This window comes from Phragmites australis, chromosome 5 (genome assembly GCF_958298935.1).
Source record: "Phragmites australis chromosome 5, lpPhrAust1.1, whole genome shotgun sequence".
NCBI classification, from domain to species: domain Eukaryota; kingdom Viridiplantae; phylum Streptophyta; class Magnoliopsida; order Poales; family Poaceae; genus Phragmites; species Phragmites australis.
Window position 1 is genome coordinate 8,032,213 of NC_084925.1, and position 20,810 is coordinate 8,053,022.

Consider the following 20,810-nt stretch of genomic DNA (forward strand, 5'->3'; position numbering starts at 1 on the left):
CGATGTTACAATAGGACCAGCCCCCTGGTCACAATAAGACACCCTGCAACCAGGTTTTGCTAGTCGCGGGATAGGTATTCACATAACTAGTAAAGTCTCATTTAATGCTGACCGCTCAAGTATGTTTCTTCCCTAGGCACTCCCTTTCAGCGGGCATAGTTGTGGGACAGCGTGGTGTAGTAGTGACCTGTCCTGCAACATTTAATGATGCGGGATGGCCTAACAAGTGAGTGTAATGGCGTTCGAAGATGGTATAGGGCATGCAGGACTACCAGAGCAGGGTGGCATACATACCCACCGTCATGATGAGCTAGAAGTAGCTAGGTTGTGTTAGGTATAGGTTTGTCGCCTGTTTTGGTATGATCCGTTTGTATCAACATCTTCTCTATAAGTATATAAAGGGGTCGAGACTAGGATGGTCGGAGGACTATGTAACCGTTTCATATACTCGATAAGAAAATACACATGACGTAGGGCTATTATCTCACGAGAGGCCTGAATTCGAATAAATCCTTGTGTTCTTGAGTCCCTTCGGCACACTCGCACCTCAGCCAAAAAGGTAGATCAACTTGTGCATCACCCGGTGTACCCCGAATACATTGTCAGAGATCAACCCTTGACAGTCCTTCGTTGCCGGACTTAGAAGAGCTCTTGAGGGAGGGAGGTCGACCCAATGAAGCTGGAGGCGAACGCAAGGGCCGAGCCGCGAGGCATCAGTGGCGCAATCCGTCGCGAGCGGCGAAGAACCACCAAATGGGTCAGTGCCGGGGCGAGGGAGCTCCAACATGGAGAGGTTAGCATGGCAGGGGTGATGGGCGTGGATGCTACCGGAGACAGTTGTAGGTGAGCGAGAGGTGCGGGAGCGAGATAGAAGGTGGGGAAGGATGGGGGTTGAAGAAGCACAATGCGCACGGGCTAAGAGACCTCGGATACAGATCTTGTGGCTGTAGTTGGTCGACCGCCACCACTACAGCTCCTCCTGGCTCATCTGCCGCTCTATCTGCACTGTAGTAGCCACTTGGCTCGCCCGCCGCACCAATGATTTTCGTCGCCACTCCCGTAGCTTAACAACCCAGCATGGGACATTTGGATCCACGGGTCTTGCAGGCAGGACTCCAACAGGGAGGTCAGGGAGTTTTGGGCAGGTCAACATCACACTAACCATCAGACCTACATCGTCGAGCCGGCCTGACCGCCGAGCTGCCAAAGTAGAAGAGAAAAGGTGGGAGGAGGAAGAGGGGCACAAGGGTCCATCCAAAGTCGCACGTTCTAGATAGAATCACATAGCGAGGGGCAAATTCTAAAATCTCTCCTCTCTCTAGCTCATGAAATGTAGTAAGTGTATATGTCAGTTGTAGCTTTTCTTTCATCTAGAGTATTTATGGATAAGAACAAATGGATTGCTTATCTAGCCTAAAGGTTTTTACTACTAGTTGAATGTTGATTGAGGTGGCGGGTAACTAAACAAAATTAACCACGAGGGAGATTTAGGTCATATTTGTTTTTTATTCTGATTATTGATTCTAGTCCTTAAAAAAAGTAAAAATAAATGACCACATTCTAAAAATTAATTCTCGCCATTCAAAAGTCAAATTATACTACGAAATTCTATCATCAATAATGTGATAGGAAAAAGTTTTTTCACATAATTCAAATTATGACAATTTAAAACAAAAATAAACAGGGTCTAAGGATTGGTTACCAGATTATGAACAAACGATCTCCCCTCAGGATTACTATCAAGGGTAGAAACTAGTAGCTGTTACACTGTACATAGATATTTTTCACTAAATCAGCAAGTGCATGCCGAATAGGCAGGCGGCTACATACCAACTCACCAACTCTTTGGTAATGGTAGGTGAGCGTTGGAGCATATTTATGGGCCAAATTCTTCAGGTAGGGGTTTATAAATAAGCATGTCCCATCACCAATTATAAACCTCCACAAAAGTTGTCACACTTGACGTACGACTCTACCTAAGCAAGCAAAAATACTTCATGGAGGGTCACAATAAAAATCCTTTTCAGAGGAGCACAAATAGAAGTCCTCAACACTTGTTGAAGCACAACAGACTTCTACGCTCAAATGTATACCCCAATTGGTAAGTGATAGCTGTTCCTCTAAGAAAAAAATGACAAGGAATAACTGGTAAGAAAGGAGACGGTTCAACTAATTCGATGGGCCTTGAATTGTTTGTTTTCTTCTTTCTGTTTTCTCATTGATCCCAACCAACAGAATATCCTACCAGACCATATGAAATTATTTTCAGCCTTATGAAAGGGTTATTTTGATCATTGAAACAGCTAGTTTAGACCTCACTATTTATTGAATATAGCCCATCTTCGTCGAATTTTGTCCGGACTGTGGACATGACCATGGAAAATGAAACTGAAAGTTAAGATGCTTTGGACATGCCATTCTCTGCTGTTATCGCGGCAGAACTGGAAGCCGGCAAAGGCCATGGTGCACCAGCCATAACTGCTTCGATTTCCCAGGTCTCTCGGGGGCAATTTGTAAGGTTCCTGCATCCTTGAGCCGTCACATACTACAGAAATGGAAGAGTATTGTTAGTGTGTAAAAGGAAGAGGGTGAACATCTGGTGAAGATAAGTATGACGTGGATGTTACAGAAATGGCTCCAATGGGTTCGATTGTTGTGCTTTAAAATCAGAACAGGTGTTGTTTGGAGGTGTAATGATTAGCTTGGAAGTTGGAAAATAAATTGACTAACTTCTACCTACATCTATTCAAACTTCACAGGAAAAGTATCTATCAGTGTCACTGTTGCTGACGACATCTAATATGTGAAGTGTAGAGCAAGATTTTTGGAACTCATATCAGCATCTTTTTAAACTTTACAGGCGAAGGGTCACCATTGTCTGAACTCCAAAATGCTTATCGAATTCCTTGAGGTTCACTAGGAATAATAAGAGCGACATAAAGTTGATGGACACATTAAAGCATCTCCTAGAAAGAAATGGAATATCTTCATTAGGCATCAACTTCCAAGAAAACTTTAATTTTCAGGCTACCTTCCAGATTTACTAAGCTTGCCAAATTTTGGTTTCCTCCACTAGGTTACCTATCAAGCTTAAACTGTAGTGAACAGAAACTAGCTAAACAAAAATGTAAAATACATGCCATGCTGGAGGTCAGAGTACTAAATTGTTGGCTTCCTAACAGCCAATATTAGTTATTGGAGTTTGGTAAGGTTGTGGCCCTGTACCTGTTTACTCTTCAATCCATTTTAATAATGAGATACAAGGTCAGTGGAAACTATTGTCTGAGTATGATCAAATGGTTCTTATATTGTCACTTGCAGCTCATGATGTTTTGGTCCGATCAACAACCCTGATGGGAATTACTTGATTTATTAAGAGAATTTTTATGCAAACTGGTGGTAATAACCAAATGTACCTTTACTGTTCAACTAACAGAAGTATCTTTTCCTTTTACTGTCACCCATACCATGGCACAAAAGCCATGACTATACCAACGTGGGAGCGCTCATTCTATCTGTTTTGTGTTAGTCATATTCAAGGTTTTCAAGCTAACAACACTAGCAGACTAATACATCGGATTTATTTCCTAGCTGTTTCAAGGTACATATAGGCTATAGCGGTGCACCAGGAGCAAAGAGGCCATTCTTACTAGTGCACAAGTAATTATAAGAAAAAGGGTAAGTGGGTACCAAAGACATACCACATCACTTTCAATGCGAACACCACCAAAGGTTTTGTAATTTTCAACCTCTTGCCAGTTGAAGAACTTCGAGGAGATTGGATCATCCCTCGCTTGTGTCAGCAAAGCGTCGATGAAATAGCAGCCTGGTTCCACTGTAATAACCTACAATCCAGACAATAGAAGCTCAAATATTTCATATCACTGGACTAGGAAGATACTAATGAAAAGAGATCAGTAAGACAATGACTATTTTCTTGTTCAATAGCACAAACTATTTTATCCTTCATTTGCGTTCCCCATTTTTCGTACATATAGTATAATAAAGGTTCAGTATACCAAGTATCAACCACGATGTCAGATATTTGCAGGCATATAGTTGAAGCACTTTTACCAAATTATATTGAATATTTACCTCAAAAAGCTTACATTGAATATTATCATTTCCAATCATTTGATTAAGGTTGTTGTTTCACAAAAATCGGAAAAACCGCAACCACAATGGGCCTTAGGGACCTCATGCGAACAACAAAGTAGCTTGCTTATCAAGAATTGAACATGAGAAAGGAATGACTTCCAGAAATTGTGGAATCATGTACCCAGCAAAGGGGTAACTCTTCTATCTTGTCAACAAATTGTGCACAATAAATGGGACATACATGTGATGTTGCAATGAACATAAGACCAACGAGATAAATGTGCAATGAGCAGAATGAAGTTGGAGTTCCCACAAGATGGGGAAAACTAAGCACATTAGTTTGTCTGAGAAGAAATTGGACAACCCTATCACTTGTCATACTCAATCATGACGACTCATATAAAATAGCAGAGCATTCTGATATTCTTTTTTGCTCCTGGATCTTAAATTAATCAGAAAGTGATACTGACCATGCCTTCTTTGAGTTCTCTTATGGTCCGCAAGGAGCTCAGTCCTGGCTCCTTTGGCCTCTCTAAGCCCTAAGGTCATGGTACAAGCATTACTCAGTTAAAAGCAGGGAACAAACGTAGATTGAAAACTGTGTACATAAAGATATATGAAGAGTATATTAACCTCAGGGTAGCCTCCTGGATCATGAGTGTCAATCCCAAGTAAGTGTCCAAGACCATGAGGCATGAAAACAGCACCTAACCTTCGAGCCATCATATCATCAACATCCCTGAAGAAAAAGAGTTACGAGGAACAGAACAGTCAGCAAAATAGCTTTACATGTTGAAGTTTGATAGGCACAGTGAGTTACACACACACCCATGGATAATTTGTTCTTTCATGAGGGATTCAAGTATTGCCTGCTCTGCCAGTCTGCAAAAAGTTTGAACTTTGCTTGAATCGTTGAAGATGAGGTGAGGATGTGCAAGCAGAAAAAAAAAACAATGTGATCTGGGTAAATCAGCATGACACATTAAGCTAAGGTCCTGAATAATGCTTCAAAGTACATCTAATTTGATAGTAGACAAATTAACAGTAAGAATTCAAAGAATCAAGCACACAAGTTCTGAACAGAGCAACACTCTATGAATTGAAAATGCATCATAAAAATTAAATGACTCCAGGGTTACTTCTTGAAGGGTTTTTTTTTTTCAAATTGCACAGCTGCTTTAAGTTTTAACAATGTGCTCTTACTTGTGCATATCCATCCAATTAACTCCAGGCTGCATGTGTGATATGACATCATTATGAGCCTTAAGGACAGCCTGTAGAAAATGTAGATAGCTTTACATAAAGAAGGATGAGGACTAGATCAAAAGAAACAAAGATGGTAACCTAACCTTCTAAGTTTTGTGTCACATACAGAAATTGATAGGGTAAAATATAATGGATTTTTATCGCTAGGTACTTACATTGTATACTACTATCTGATCGCTGTTGAATTTCCCATTTATCTGAAAACATTTGAACTCAGTACATGATATTACGAAACAAATGTTGTAGTAATATGTGACGAGTACATTAAGTACTGCTGAAACTTAAAGTTATAATCTACGTTCCAGAATGATATCACAAACAAAGGATTGAAGTGATGTGCCTCTGCCAGCTAGCCCATAGTCAGCTCAAGACTAATAAATGAAGAAGAATTAGAAAAGAAAAGGAATATCTGATGGAACCCAGATGAACCAAGATAATATTACTAAATAATAAGCTTGACTTTGTTCAGTACTAATAATCTGATAACAAAGAACAAAATTAAAAAAAAGGTAAAGTAGAAAGGAAAGCTAGGGGTACATAGAGAAAAGGGGGGAAAGGGATGCTTCGGTGTTTGAAATTCTCAAATTAACAATATTTCGACCAACATACTCCAACTGAAGTAAGAACAACAGTCGTATAGAAGGGGAAACAGAAATGAGCATCCATCTATCTCTTGTCCTGTAATCTCAAGAAGCTACACTATAGTAATGCCCTAACATGTATACATTTATTCAGATAGCAAGGCTAATAGAATGGAACCCATTAAAAGCTTTTCTGCCACTATAGCACTGTGAAAGGACCTTTCTTTTGTACTGTTGATTCAAGATCAAAGTCATGTCAAGAAAAATATGATAGGCACAGCCTTTAATGCTAATAATCTTGTAAGAAATAAGCTTGAAGCTGACGGTGCACATAAAACAGTTAATAGCACAACATACACAGGTCAGTGTGTCAGTGCTTTTAACAGAAAAAAACAGCCAAGTCCAAATAATATAGACATTGAAATTTGGGACACAGTGACTACCAAAGTAGATGTCTGGATTTTTGAGGAACTTACAGGGTATGAACATGTGATATCAGATCCATAGTAATGGTATTCAGCTCCCATATCCATTAATGCCATGTCTCCATCATTCAGAGTCTGAAAAAACATGAGGCAATCAGACATGCATGTACCAAAGAGCAAAAGTGAAACCAATAAACCACAAGAGAGGACAAAAGTTAAACCTCCCTCAAATGGGAAAAATGAAACATAAACGGTCACAGAAACAAAAGAAATGAGTCAAACGACCAATATATCATCCAAAAGTCGCACAAAGATCCACCATGGCTTAGAATCCTTTTGTTGGATTTCTATCTTGTAAGCCCATTATTTCATAAATTTGAGATTGCAGTGGCTTTCCCTTTCCTATTGGTGACACTGGAACTTGTAAACTACATCACTTTGCTAACCGTTATTGTGGTGTCCTTTTAAGGTGCCTCAACACTGAAAATAAACGTTTTTTTTCTCCTAACTCACTAGTGGGAAGGTAGCAGACGCCAGGCACCACTAGGTAGGCTATCAACTAAGCAAAGGTCAATCAAGCTACTTTCCTCTTATCAGTCCTTCAAGTACCAACTACTCCAATATGTGCTATGAACACAGAATCGCAGACCTCAAATAGAGGAGAAAATTGCTCCCACTTTCAATATTCCAAGACCCCATGGTACTTCACAAATTGCAGTAATGAAGAACAAATTCTGCTGTCTGAATTCAAAACAAACAATACCAGCTCAAGTAGATGGGAGTATAAGAATTCGAAATTCAAAGATATTTGAGAGCATGGAGGCTTAAGCTTCATTTTGTAAGTATGACAAGCAAATATAAGTCAACCCCAGGTCAAAAAATATCATAAAAGATGAGTACTCGCCTACCCGGTCATTTGGAGCTGCTGCATGTCCATAATGGAGAACAGCACTGCAAAAATGAGCAGAACAATTATCATAAACCAGAATACCAGATAGTCCAACAAACTCGAATGTAATACAATTTCATGTGAGAACATTAGTCTTGAATCTTGAAAGCAGACTCAGGGCAGACCTAGAAAATATCCAGGAATATCACATGGTCTATTTTCTAATCAAAAGTATACTCCTACAGAACATTATATATATCCTTGCATAATTCAACAAATCGTAACAGGTAACCAACTTAAAATAAGTGAATACTAAAGGAGAGCTTACTGAAATTTCAGTTGTTTTCTGACGTTAAGAAGGGTTTATATAAAAAGCTATTAAGATATCACTACAAACTTGCAGTCTTGAACAGAGTGAAGAAATTCTTATCTAAACTATGAATAAAAACAGCATGTGAAATAACAAAGGATGGTGATCTAAGATATTGTGGTCCTTTCATTAACCACTCCCAATTTCTACAAATAATAATTACTCACAAGTGAGCCCAACGTTTTACAGATATATGCACCAACGTCAGGCATTCTCACCTGTTGTCTCCAGTAGCACATATACATGTATAAGAGCAATGTCTGCAACCTCCAAACATGTAAACATGATGAAGAAATATGCTTTCTAACTGATATTCCTTCATGCCTGGTCTTGCTCGTCTCATAACCTTGTAAAGTGCAAGTCAGGAAGCAGATCCATTTAGTGCCTCTCTCAAGAAAAAAATAGCAATGCATTTGGTAGTCATAACGCTCAAAGGATAGCCTATTGAGGATAATTCAGAGACAGTGGTTCCTCTCTTGATGTTAGTGTTGTATCTTTCTATGAAGAGGGAAGTTGGAACCTGGTGTCATGAGGTGGCTTAATGCTTAGCTACTTTATTTTTCTCTTTATTTCAAACCTTGTAATAGAACATTACTGATAATTGCCTTGCTTATTTAATAATCCAAGATCTTTACTGTAGGACTTGTAGGACTTAGTAAAACCCTTTTTTACCTCAATGTGGGCCTCAGAGCTGACGTCATTAGCATACTGAATAAGTGCGAGCTCAATGTCAGATTTGATAACACGGCATTCAGTTAAAATAGGATGAAGTAGACTTAAATCAGTATCAAACTTCTCCATCCCCTAGCATAGAGAGAAAAATATTGTAAATCAAATGCACAAGATCAGAAGAGAAAAAAGTGTGAGAACTGCATTATTTTGATGATTAAGCACATCTATCAGATAATTAGAATATAATTTTGGTTCATCAGGGAAAAAATATGAGTAACACGAGAGAAAAATTGTAACTTATGCTCTCTAATACTTCAAAAGTACAAAATTAACCAGCATTATTTGTTTGTGACAAATTGACAATGCGGCTAATGGCACACCGTGTACCTCAAAACTAGCAGGCTTTGAGTAATTTCCAGAGTCGGTATTCTTTCCATATAAGAGAAACAGAAGAGACTTCCCATGATCACCAAAACGATCTTGCAGAACCTGTGCAATCTCATCGACATAGAAGACCATATCAACCTTGTATGTATCCTGTACATATCCATGAAAAGATCACGTTAATTCAAAATGTAGTGATAACTAGAGGCTCAAATATTCAGAAGAGGAAATACCCTGAAATAAGACAATGGTTTTATTTCACCCATCCAAATAGCATAGTCAGCTGGCAACCTTGGAGCAAATAAAATCGACTGTCCAGAGGCAATGTCCTTTGACAAAAATTAAAGGCCAGGTCAGTGTACATAGAATAAAAAAAAAACATCACCATGATGCTACGATGAATTGCATTAGAGTAGGGCCAGTTGGAGAACCGAGCGATAGATCGGTTCATAGAGTCTCCAATTGAGAGGACACCCACCCGAACCCAGGTGCTCACAGGTCATATGAGTATCTCCCCCTCTCTTAAGACAAAGCCAGGGGACGTCTTCTCCCGTGTTGAGTTTTTCTTAATTAGTAGGGCCAGTTATCATGTAGTTACTAAGCTGTCAAAAAACATAAGCAGTACCACAAGGAGACTCGAGATACATATTGAGTTTTAGCAATAATCATGGAGGGCATTTACAACTATCAAGTGTGTATGCCACTAGAATATCAGGCACAAATTTTCCTTTCCATTCCATGATATGCATATACTATTAACAAGGTTCAAGAAATATTGCAGTCCAAAGTAAGATTGACTGCTGCAGTGACAGATACCGGATTCGCTTGACGCCTGAAAAGAAAAAAAGAGTCCTCACCATTGCGCCGTAGAACCCTGACTCTCTCACTCCGAAGAGATACGCAAAGTAGCTCTCCTGCCTGCGACATTGTCCACTTCGCCTCTCAATCTGAACAACCCAAGAAACGGCGAAACGAAAAGGAATAACACAACATTGGGTTCAGCGCGAGCACCTGAAGAGCTCGAGGTGATCGGTGCAGTACCGCGTCTGCTCCTCCCCGCCCTTCACACGACGAAGACAAAACACTCCAAGAGTTAGCAGTAGTAGCGGTGATCAATCAGATCAAGGAATCGGGGAAGGAAAGAAAAATATTGCGCGTGGGACCTGGAGGAGGACGACGCCGCGGAGCGGGCGGGCGGAGGCGGAGAGGCGGTCGCGTAGCGCGGCAACGAGGCGGTCGCGGTTGCCGGCGTGCAGCTCCATGGGCACCGCCGGCGGGGCGAGAGAGGAGGAAGAGGAGGCCGCCATGGCTGGAGACCCCGAGTGGCGTATGGCCTTGGACCGCACTCGATGCCCAATCTTGCACGTAATTTATTAGAGAACAGTTTGTGCGGGCCGAAGCTGGGCTCGTACTGCAATTTTCTTTTCCGAAGCTGGGCTCCAACTGGCTCAAGACCTTTCAGGCTTGGGCTTTCTGTTTCATCAGCTCCAGCTCCACACCTGCAATTCTCCGATGAATCTTTTGTTTTTCACAGGAATTCTCTGTTGACTGAATCTAGACCATGTTTTGGAGAGATCCATATAAAATTTAAAATTTATAGGATAAAATAAAATACTTTAAATATATTTTTCTATTTTCAATTTAAAATAAAAACAAGATATCTCAAAAGATCTTAATCTGTCCAAAGCTTCACTCCAAAAATTTGGAGAATTAGAGACGACAAGCTTAAAAAATTCTTGAGCTAAAACTCGATCAGACAGTCCCTAGTCTAGTACTATTGAACTCTAGAAACAGTTCCTGACATATTTAAGCCTCGTAATCTTCGTCCTCTTGTATCACTTGCGTGCTACCGAACGACATCACCGCAACGAAAGTCGATGGATGACATCTTCGACGATAGTTACCGAACTACATCGTCCGGTAAAGTTACAGATTGCATCTACGCGTCGTTAACAGAACTAGTAGATAAAGAGAGGAGAGCAACTGGATGCAGTCCCTCAAATTCAAGCTATTCATCAACAACTACTCATGTATCATGAATGGATGATTTATCAGCACTACGAATGGATCAGACTTTGCAGCGCATTTATCAAAAAAAAAAAAACTTATGGCAGATTGAAATCACAATCTAATCCATTCCAATCATCACATAGAAACCTCGGAACATAACGAAAGCAAAATAGGGTTCAGCATGCATTTTATAAGGGTATGTGTCCAGTGTCCAGACCCAGTACAACAAATAAAGAGTACCCGCGCGCAGATATATCACCAGTACATATATGCCAGGCATCAAAATAACTAACACAGTACTAACGAATAGCAAAGAAATAGCAATTTACGACAGAAGTCAACATAAAGCAACAGGTAAACAACATAACAGACAGATATGGAACCCTCATCCCTAAACTAGAAGCTGAATATTAAGCAACAGACCGGAGGAAACGAGAGCAGAAGCTTGCAAATGTTGTTGCGGCAGTAGTAGATGCCTAACTTTCTGCAGAAGCTTGGGGGGGCCCACTGTTAGCAGGAGCAGGAGCAGCTGTTGTTGCGGCGGTGGCAGGGGCAGCAACTTGATCCTGGGCTGCAGCAGGTGCTGCTGCTTCAGCAGAGTATGCCGAAGGCTGCCCGTAGCTTCCACTACCATAAGTGTCGCCATAAGACTTCTGCTGCCCATATCCCAGGTGGCTCGAGGGGGGTGCACCAGGATAAGGTGGAGGTGCACCATATCCTGGCTGGCTGTAACCATACTGCCCATAACCACCCTGAGCAGATCCAGGAGGCGGAGCCTGTCCATAAGGTGAAGATGCAGGAGGTTTCTGGCCTTGTGGTGAAGGCTGCCCATAAGCGCTCTGACCATATCCACCTTGCTGTGGCGGTTGGGTGCCATACCCAGACTGCGGTGGTGGAGCACCATATCCAGATGGTGGAGCAGAACCTTGACCTGGGTAGCTTGATGCAGCACTATTGGGTGGCTGGCTGGCATAACCAGGGTGGCTTCCAGAAGATGGGGTAGAAGTTTGCTGCCCTGGCGATGCCTGACTGGCCCCGCCAGGACCACCGTAGCTGGATGCAGACCCATCCTGAGTGGAGTTTGCAGCAGACCCATAAGCAGATGCGCTATAGCCCTGCTGATCATAACCAGTCTGTTGCGAGTAGCCCTGCTGCTGCCCTTGGGTCTGATAGCCAGAGTAACCATCATGTCCATATGCTTGCTGACCACCACTCTGCTGAGAGTAGTTAGAATCACCATAACCTTGCAAAGCATATGTAGGAGGCTGGCCATAACTGTAGCTAGTAGCATCAGTAGATGCAGCAGTCCCAGGGGCAGACTGTTGTTGTTGAGGTTGCTGCTGTTGGCTATAATAGTCATACCCGGTACCAGGGGGAGTTGTATGAGACTGCTGGTTCTGAGATTGATCCCACCCAGTCTGATAACCACCAGATGTTGGAGGATAGCTACCATAAGGTTGCTGAGGTGCACCATACTGTGGAGGTGCCCCAGGATAAGCTCCAGGCTGCATATAACCATAACCAGGCTGCTGTGGTGGCGGTGCACCAGGTGGGCCCCAATTCGACTGAGGGCGAGGAGGGTGATAGCCCTGCTGAGAATAGCCACCTGACATTGGGTTTCTGGCACGATTCTGCAAAAATATAGTTTGCACATTTGTATATATGTATACAACAAAAGAACATACAGCACAGAATGCAAAAAAATAGCAGCACGAAAGACAAAGACATACAAACACAAGGCACATTATTGCATAAATTCCAGAACAGCCAAGAAAAATGGAAGGAGCAACTCACCGATCCTGATTCTCAAGCAACATAGGTGATGCCCATCTACCGTCGCCCATGTGCAAAACTATGGGGGCTAATGAAGATTGGACGGCTAGACGAGATACATGTATATGTTGAATAGCAATAAAAGGTTGCCATAGGAATAGAGTTTCAATAGATGTTTAAAGATCAGTGACAATCGATGGTGATACCATTACTCTGAAAGATTTAATTCATTGCTAAATGACAGGATATAAAAATCAAATAAGTTAATTTATTGGCAATATCCTCCAACAAGAAAATGTTTAAAGGTATTGCAATGAAACATCAAAGGAAACATTTAATACTTTTTAAGCACAAAGAAAAGATTAGTGACAGCAACCTGCAAAGCCACGAGGTAGATAGAATAGAGACATGCATAACCAACACATAAATTACTTCATGCGGGGTTTTCTGCATCCTTTTGTTACAAAACAGAAGATATGAAATTCAGGAAAATTCCAGATGAAATTGATGCCCAATGCAAATAAGCTACATGTGGTTTCCAAAGGGTATAAGTTAGTAAATGAGTATGCAAGCCCATAAGAAGCATAAAAAATTGTGCAAGGGCAATAGTGCCTGAAAAGAAAAACCTAGCCTCTCTAATGATCATAAACATTAAGTCCTAAATACTTGCAACTAGAATGGATGACCTAGAGTGGAGTGTATTCACACCCATTACAAACTGAACACCTGCAGGTCTGGGCCTGTTTAGAGCAATTCTTCCTTCCAAACAAGCCCTGAGTAAAGCAATGTATCCATTGTATCCACAGAGGTACAGATGAAAAAATTTAAACGGTACAAATGCCAGATATAGCATGTCAGATCACATAATCCATAAAATTGTTATCAATTAAAATATCGTGCTCTATCCAGCAGGACATATTGATATTAAACAGTAGCAAACCTGATCTCCAGGATAGTTTGCAGTCCTCCTGGCAAGCTAAGGACACTAAGTTGGCTATATGTGAAGAAATAAGTATACAATACCCACTGAGTAGCACGGGTAGCAACATGGACGTTTAAAGACACAATGATACAATGTTGTCTCAAAAAATCCATCGCAGCATGTGAACAGTCATATGAATTACATAGAATGAATTCTCAAAACTTAACTATTTTTTTCTCAGGAAAATTATTTATCGGGCCTAAGAAAGTCGCAACTTAGATATAGAGTGAGGCAGGTAGCAAATAAATCTCTTTGTTTTGTTGTATATTAAATTCTTAAACCTTACTCAAACCATTATTAAGTTGTATTCAGAATAAGGAAAGCGTATGACAATTTCCTTGCATATCAGAGCCATGTCGAGGCTGTATACCACGACCAATATGTTTCAGACATTGGTGGGCACGCTGCCCAACACAGCATTGGTATTGATGTTGGGCATCAAAGAAGCAAAAGAAAAAAGATTATCAAAGCAAATCAGGGGAAAATTAACTAAGGGAAATCGTAAAATGAGATAGAATCCACTGAACAACATGAACCAGAAGCAAGCCTTTTAATAACACAGATCAATCACAAAACGACAAAGCGATCAAGGAAATCAGGAAGATAACACAACAAGAGAGAGAAAGCAGACCTCACTGGTAACCTCATTCACCAGCTGCTTTGCAACTTCAATTTGTTCTTTTGTGCCCTCAATACGCACAGTTCTTTCAGTTGCAGGATCACCAGGGGGCAAATGCAAAGGAATAACCTGCAGAAGAATTTATAGAGAACATAAATAACAGAACACAGATCAACAAGCGAATATAGTTGACCAAGGAGATTTGAAGTACAAATAACAGCTCGCATAGTCAACACATTTCTGGTATTTTGAAAAAATGTGAATGGAATGTTTAAGACAAAAATATGAATGAAGAAACTCAATGATAACAGAAATATGAGGTTTACTCTCTATCGACAACAACCAGCATTTAAATTCACTTGGCAGAGCAGAAATCAACAGAAGAGGTCTTATTTCTGGCTGCAACTAAGGTGAGACAGAAAGCTAGAGAACAATACAACAGACCTGAATACGAGCTCCAGATTTGGCTTGCATGGACTTTATAGTCTCACCACTCTTTCCAATAACCAGACCAACCTGAAAAGAAACAGAAACAAATCACAAGTAGAACAAACAGAGCAGATAATCACCTCGATACTGACTATTGATGTCACACTGACAAATGGGCACCGGCCCCCATGTCAAGAACTAGGGGTAATGCAGTAAAGTGTGGTTTTCTTATGGTATGTAAGGCAAATCCTAATCCAAAAAGAATCCAGTGTGTACCTTGTTATTAGCAATTTGCATCTCGAATTGCTCAGCACCTGGCTGTGGCGCATTGTATTTTCGCCCGCTAGATCCGGTACCAGATGATCCGGCATCAGCCTGCAGAAGATTGCAAGATCAACATCATTGATGAAAAAGATGCAGAACTAAACAAAAAGCTGTGAGCATAAATAGCAATACCTCTGCAAGAACTTCATTGATCAACTGCTCAGCTTTGCTTATCTGCTCAGGAGTGCCTGAAAGCTCGACTGGTCTTGTCTGCGCACCAGGTTCAGCTTCGTTGTCTCTCGTTACTTGTATCTTTGCACCTGACTGAAGTTGGAGATACCTGATAGTTTCCCCAGCTTTTCCGATGATAACACCAACCTACAGCAAGTCAACAACAGTGCGAATTAGCACAACTACAAACATCACACTTCAGTTAACCTTTTTTTAAACAACTCTAAATTCAGTAATTGAAAACGAAATTGAATACAGTTTACCCTTCCATTTGGAATTTCAATCATTTTGCTTGTACCCTGGTATCCACCATATGAAGAGTACTGAGGTGTGCTGCTCTGAGAAGATAACGGCGGAATAGAAGCCCCATGCCCTGATACAGAAACCACCATTATTCAAAATCCATTTGAGAAGATCAGAATTAATGGCATATTATAGAAGTATGAACCATGAGAAATAACATTTTTAGTTTGTGTGGACCACACAGTGCAAAATACAAGGGAGATTTTGTAAGCACGCGAGTAACAACTTCGTAAAATGCCAACAGCACAATATACTCCAACTGAATGAACATATTACTTTGGGGCAACCAAATAGTCATATCTCCGGATAGGATAGGCAAATGAGCTGGAACATAGCACCAGTTCAATTTTGTATTAACTCCGCATTAAAAAGGAAACTAGGTAGCAAAACAAAGAGATCAAACATCTGCATCCACACCATGTATATAACAGTTTCATGCATCTTATCATTAACTTAGTAAGATTACAATAATGTGTGAGGTGTTTCTCACCACACTATCTAGAAATATGGTGCATTATGAAAAAAAAGTACACAATTGTGACGTTAACTGATAAAATATGGGCTCCTCCAGATGCCGACATTCAATTTTACTCATCTCCTAGCCTTGTTCACATGGTAGAGTGCATAAATCTAGTGGCCTCTTACTCAGCACAAGCACAATGCGCCCACCCTCTCTCTAACAGAACCGAACTCAAACCCCCAAGCCAACGGAGGTTCAACTAGGCAATCTGGCACTCGGCAAGCCTCCACTTTCCCACCCTCGATTTACTCCAACGTGGAGCTGCAGAGCCACCGGCTGACACGTGCCCTGAGGTTGGTACTTGCAGCTTGTTACAAAACTAACGCTCCGCAATTGAGGCTTGTTTTCTATAACGAAGCAAAAATATCGAAGCTAATAACGGGAGCGGCGTGCTTCCTAACTATGCGTCAAACTTAATCCCCACTAGTCCACAAGTAAATTAGCCAAGAGTACCAAATTTGCACATTACCGCAGCTCAAGCTGATAGATCTAACGATCCAGCCCCCAAATTGAATCGTAAGACAAGCAAAAAAAATACCCTAAATTCAAACCATAATGAAAGCATACATTAACCGTAATCACAAACAGATCTCGCGATCAAGCATGGGCTTAACGAGAAATCCAATCCACTCACCACCACCAGCAGAAGAGGATGAGAACCCGAGACCGCCGCCGCCGATGCGACCGCCGCCACCGCCCAGGGAGCCTCCTCCGAGACCGACGTCGTCGTCGCCGTTGTCGACGCGGGGGCGCTTCGCCTCGGCAGCGCTGAAAAGCCGCGCCGCTATCTGCTGCGCGCGCTGCTTAGCGAGCTGGATCTCGTCGGGAGGCGGCGGCACGCTATTGTACGACGGGGCGAAGCCAGCGGGCGGTGAGGCGGGCGGCGGGCCGGAGGAGAAGCCCGTGCGCCGCGGCGGAGGCGGCGAGGGGTCGTCGTACTTGCGTTTAGAGGAGTAGTGGTCGTCGGCCATGGCGTAGGGGGGCTAGGGTTTGGGCGAAAGCTGCGGGGGAGAGCGCGTGTTGTTGGGGGCGAAGTGATGAGACGGCGGAAAACCAAAAGGGATAGCGAGGGTGTGGATATCTATAGCACTGGCACCGTGAGACTGTTCTCAAGGAGTTTGAGCGCAATTGCAGTACAAATCAACTTCAACTATATTCTTTTCATTTTATTTTCTTTCTAATTATTTTTTCTATTTCTATTTTATTCTATTTCATTCATCTTCAACAGCTTCCCTTAAAAAAATCTTGAAGAAAAAAGAAAGAAATCTATCCTAAAGGGAATAACTTTGAGAATCTTTTTGTGACAGGAACCATGAAGTGAAACTGTTGGAGCGCTGAAGAGAACGAAAATTCTTTCACGACGGGATTTTCGCCCCCAAAGGGAAACGGTTGGCCTTAGTTGAAGGGCCTATTTGATAGAGTTCCTAGAGTAGCTTCCCAGCTAAAATCAAGGGAGCTCTGACAAACAGAAGCTTTCAGCTTTTAGCTCTCTGGGTGGAATCTGTAGGAGTGATTCTCTGAAATGAACTAAAAGTTGGAGAGCTGAAAAAAGCAACTTCTCCTTACTCCCTCCGTTTCGCAATGTTTGTCCATAGCCTCAGGAGTATCTGTCTCAAATTGTTTGTCTATTGCGGTAACCAATGATATTTTATGGTCCATTTTCCTGCTATGCCCTTGAGTGCATGCATGCATTTACTCCAACGCTGGTGAGTTATTTGCTCTCATAGTTGCATTGATTAGGGGTAGCATGGCCATCTCACTGTGTTTTTTCACTCGATTTCAGTATACCTTAGTTTGTACGTAATGGTGGGCGTGAACAAACACTGCAAAACGGAGGGAGTATTCACTTCCCGCTGAGAATCACTTCCTCCAAAGAATCACTCCACGCAGAGAATTTGAATCAGGAATAGCTCTACCAAACAGACCCTAATACTTGCATCGATATCAGATCGATATGGATGTAGGATACATATTTTCTCAAAAAACTTAATACCTACAAATTTTTACTATTTAAAAAACGGTAATAAATTGTTGTTACTCAAATTGATGCTGCTATTAATCGTTCACTAAGTACTTATAACTACTTGAAGTTGCATCAGCACCCCTTCAATTGGTCACTCGATCAGAAATCAAAAGAGAGAGAAAGTTAACAAAGAAGAAGAAAAAGGGGGAGAGAAACTTATTGCCGACGGGTGGTGGAGGGTGTCGCCGCCTCGCCACCGGTGCTAGGGGGCGTGGTGGCAACTAACGAGATGGAGACACTCGATATGAATACATAGGTATTTAGACGTATCGGTGTTTTAGAGGTTGTAACTAGACTAGAGTCTGGTTTGGCCACGACTTGGAGCCGACTGGCTAGGCGCGTATGGTGTGGACAGGTGAAGTTGTTAAAAGTATATGCGAGCTTATACAAACTTAACCTCCAAGCTGATAGACTCAATTAGGACTATAAATACAAAAGTAGCACCTCCATGATAATATATTGATTGATATAATAAAGAGAAGAGCTCCATCTTATTTATGATCTTTAACGTATTGTTTGCTTGTGTGGATTGTGAGAGTCCAAAAAAGACAAGAATAATAAGGTGGTGAGATATAAGGTGAGACTAGTAGCATAATTGTTCACATAGGCCCGGGATCTATTTTAATGAAACTTGTTTTTTTATAGTAAATGGAGTTATATTCAGGTTTTTTTTTAACTGAAACAGCAATAGAGGCTCATACTGCACCATTTTATAAATATGGAGAAAAAAGTCCGTACAAAAAGGAGTCATCGACTTAAAGAAGATCCTAATCCAGCAAAAAAGAATTAAGGGACTCAAGCCATGATTCTAAAACTACTTTTATAGCTAATTTAGCTATATGGCAAACCGGTACTATTTCCTCCTAGAGGGTTCTTTTTTAGACTTCAAAGGAGATGGAATGGTTATAAAAAATAATGTTGTTGTGCGAAGTCCAAATTGCCCAGCAAACAATAATCAGAATTTCTCAAAAAAATTGGCAAACTCATTCTTTGGCGACCTTATTTTGGCATGTCGAAGAAAGATAGAAGTCCCATGTTAACCGAACCCAACAGAGATCTTGCCTATTATAGAATTTGTGCAAATATTTCAACAGGAGAGTAACATTTTGGATACGCGAGTTGATGATTCCAAGACCTCCGTGATTCTTTGGTATGCAAGCCTGGCTCCAAGCCACTAGACACCCTCTTTTTTATTAACATCTCCCTCATCCATAAGCAATGATCAATATTTGTCCAGTTGTTTGATCACACCCAAGGGCAATTTAAAAGTACACATGTGGTAAGTTGGCAACGCCAAGGGAACATAATTTACCAATGTGAGCCGTCCAACATAAGTGAGAAAATATGTAATCCATGTCATTCTTTACTCCACACGGGTCATTAGAGGCATATATTCGATAATTTTAGGCTTCATCGTGCCAAGAGGAAGACCTATGTACTGGCTAGATGATTTACCTTTTTCATCCGATACTTAATATCATTCACAATGAATATGAATTTCTAGATAAAATTAATAGATGTCATGATCGCATACTTGTATAAGTCATTAGATATTGAAATCTATATAAAAGTTCTAGAAGGAATTAAAGTCCCTAAAGAATAAGAATGCAGAATATATGGTGTGAAATTACAATATAATGTGCACCATGGACAACTAGACACGATGTTCGGAAACATGTCCTTGAGCATGACGAGCTCAATTATCATCGCCTGCATTATCTTTGCAACTTATAATGCGTACAACGCCGTCATGATGGTTGCCCTTGGCATCACGTCGGTGAGAACCAGAAGCTAAGAACTGGTATCTGAATCAACATTGCCACCTCTATGCTGCATCTCATGATCTCATGCCTTCAAACTACTACCATTGCTTGGGTGGGCTACAATGTTGCTTCCTGCCGGCTACGTGCAATCGCTGCTACTCGGACCTTTTGCATTCCCAGACTATGACATGGCCTCGACACAACCAAATTGGGTGATCCACGTGACCATCAAAACAAGCTTGAATCCTTGCCACACGTATGAACACGACTGAGTTGGATGCATCAACGTGATCGCCATTACAGAGGTTTCACTCCTTGCCACATGCACCCGCACGACTGTCAAAACATGCTTGATGCCTTTTCGCACAAGGTAGGAGAGATTGTTTCATTACCTGAGGCAAGTTATAACAATAGGGAAAATTTAACGTACTGAAGTTAACATATACATTCCAACGGAAGAAGACTCCGCATTAACTAAAAGTGATATGACTCCATATTAAGCACAACTGCATGCAAGAATTCTATTAGATTGTGACTTGATCTTAACTGTTAGAATTTTGTCCCATTGCAAATAGATGATCACGTGCTTTTCTTTTTCTCTGATTAATGTGAGAATTTTCTCAGAGTATGTGATTACTATAGGTATAGATAACAATGTCGTCACCCTCATGTACCTACATGACATGGCTCATATTAGCAATACATGAAGTAGTGGGATGATAGCTATGATTTACAACCTCACTATACATGGCATACATATCTCATACTATAGAGGTCAAATAAATAATCAGAAGAGAGACCTTATACTCTACTACTTCAGGGGGGAAGGGGGACGATGAGCTAGAGCACTGCAGCATAAGCGTTACCTTAACTCTCAAGAGTTAAGGGTCTAGGGAGTCATGGAGGATGGCAATAACACCACCAGTGAGGTCATCGTCGAAGGCCCACATCGAGGTCCTATACGCGGCCTCACCACTGCCACAAAAAGGTATCCTCTCTTCCCATATGGTGGCACCAGGGTACACAAAACGAGATCCAAAGGAGGAGGGCATGGCCACCATAAGGGACCGGTTGAATAGGAGGAAACCACATTGGGTGGGAGGAGGCTTAGGGGGTGCGTGAGGCACTCGCCCTCTTTGGGCCGGCAATGCTTTAGGAGGAGGAAGGGGCAGAGCCACACGAAGAAGAGGACCTGCGGAACTAGCAAC

General features: G+C 41.4%; 2 protein-coding genes across 2 annotated transcripts; both read right to left on the minus strand.

Moving 5' to 3' along the window:
* Positions 1-2,259: 2,259 nt before the first annotated feature.
* On the minus strand, positions 2,260-10,158 carry LOC133918670 (uncharacterized). The gene is made up of 16 exons (XM_062362658.1): positions 9,849-10,158; positions 9,697-9,746; positions 9,543-9,603; positions 8,919-9,014; positions 8,689-8,838; positions 8,302-8,433; positions 7,848-7,975; positions 7,279-7,321; positions 6,422-6,505; positions 5,520-5,561; positions 5,302-5,372; positions 4,927-4,980; positions 4,732-4,837; positions 4,569-4,637; positions 3,702-3,845; positions 2,260-2,545 (listed from the first exon to the last, which is right to left on the minus strand). The coding sequence occupies exons 1-16, from the start codon at positions 9,990-9,992 to the stop codon at positions 2,396-2,398; spliced, it is 1,524 nt and encodes a 507-aa protein (XP_062218642.1). The 5' UTR covers positions 9,993-10,158; the 3' UTR covers positions 2,260-2,395.
* Positions 10,159-10,925: 767 nt separating this feature from the next.
* Positions 10,926-16,892, minus strand: LOC133918671 (uncharacterized). Its single transcript, XM_062362659.1, has 7 exons — positions 16,451-16,892; positions 15,257-15,366; positions 14,955-15,140; positions 14,775-14,873; positions 14,514-14,585; positions 14,082-14,198; positions 10,926-12,326 (listed from the first exon to the last, which is right to left on the minus strand). Exons 1-7 carry the CDS (start codon positions 16,785-16,787, stop codon positions 11,172-11,174), a joined length of 2,076 nt encoding a protein of 691 aa, XP_062218643.1. The 5' UTR covers positions 16,788-16,892; the 3' UTR covers positions 10,926-11,171.
* Positions 16,893-20,810: the final 3,918 nt, after the last annotated feature.

Excerpts from the sequence above, each read along its gene's own strand:
- LOC133918670 (XM_062362658.1), bottom strand. The coding sequence starts at position 9,992 with ATGGCGGCCTCCTCTTCCTCCTCTCTCGCCCCGCCGGCGGTGCCCATG. Across the intron at positions 9,747-9,848 it reads GCGGCGTCGTCCTCCTCCAG|GGCGGGGAGGAGCAGACGCG; the intron begins GTCCCACGCGCA and ends CGTCGTGTGAAG. Across the intron at positions 7,322-7,847 it reads TGTGCTACTGGAGACAACAG|TGCTGTTCTCCATTATGGAC; the intron begins GTGAGAATGCCT and ends TCATTTTTGCAG.
- LOC133918671 (XM_062362659.1), bottom strand. The coding sequence starts at position 16,787 with ATGGCCGACGACCACTACTCCTCTAAACGCAAGTACGACGACCCCTCG. Across the intron at positions 14,199-14,513 it reads AATCTGGAGCTCGTATTCAG|GTTATTCCTTTGCATTTGCC; the intron begins GTCTGTTGTATT and ends ATTCTTCTGCAG. Across the intron at positions 12,327-14,081 it reads TGAATGAGGTTACCAGTGAG|AATCGTGCCAGAAACCCAAT; the intron begins GTCTGCTTTCTC and ends ATATTTTTGCAG.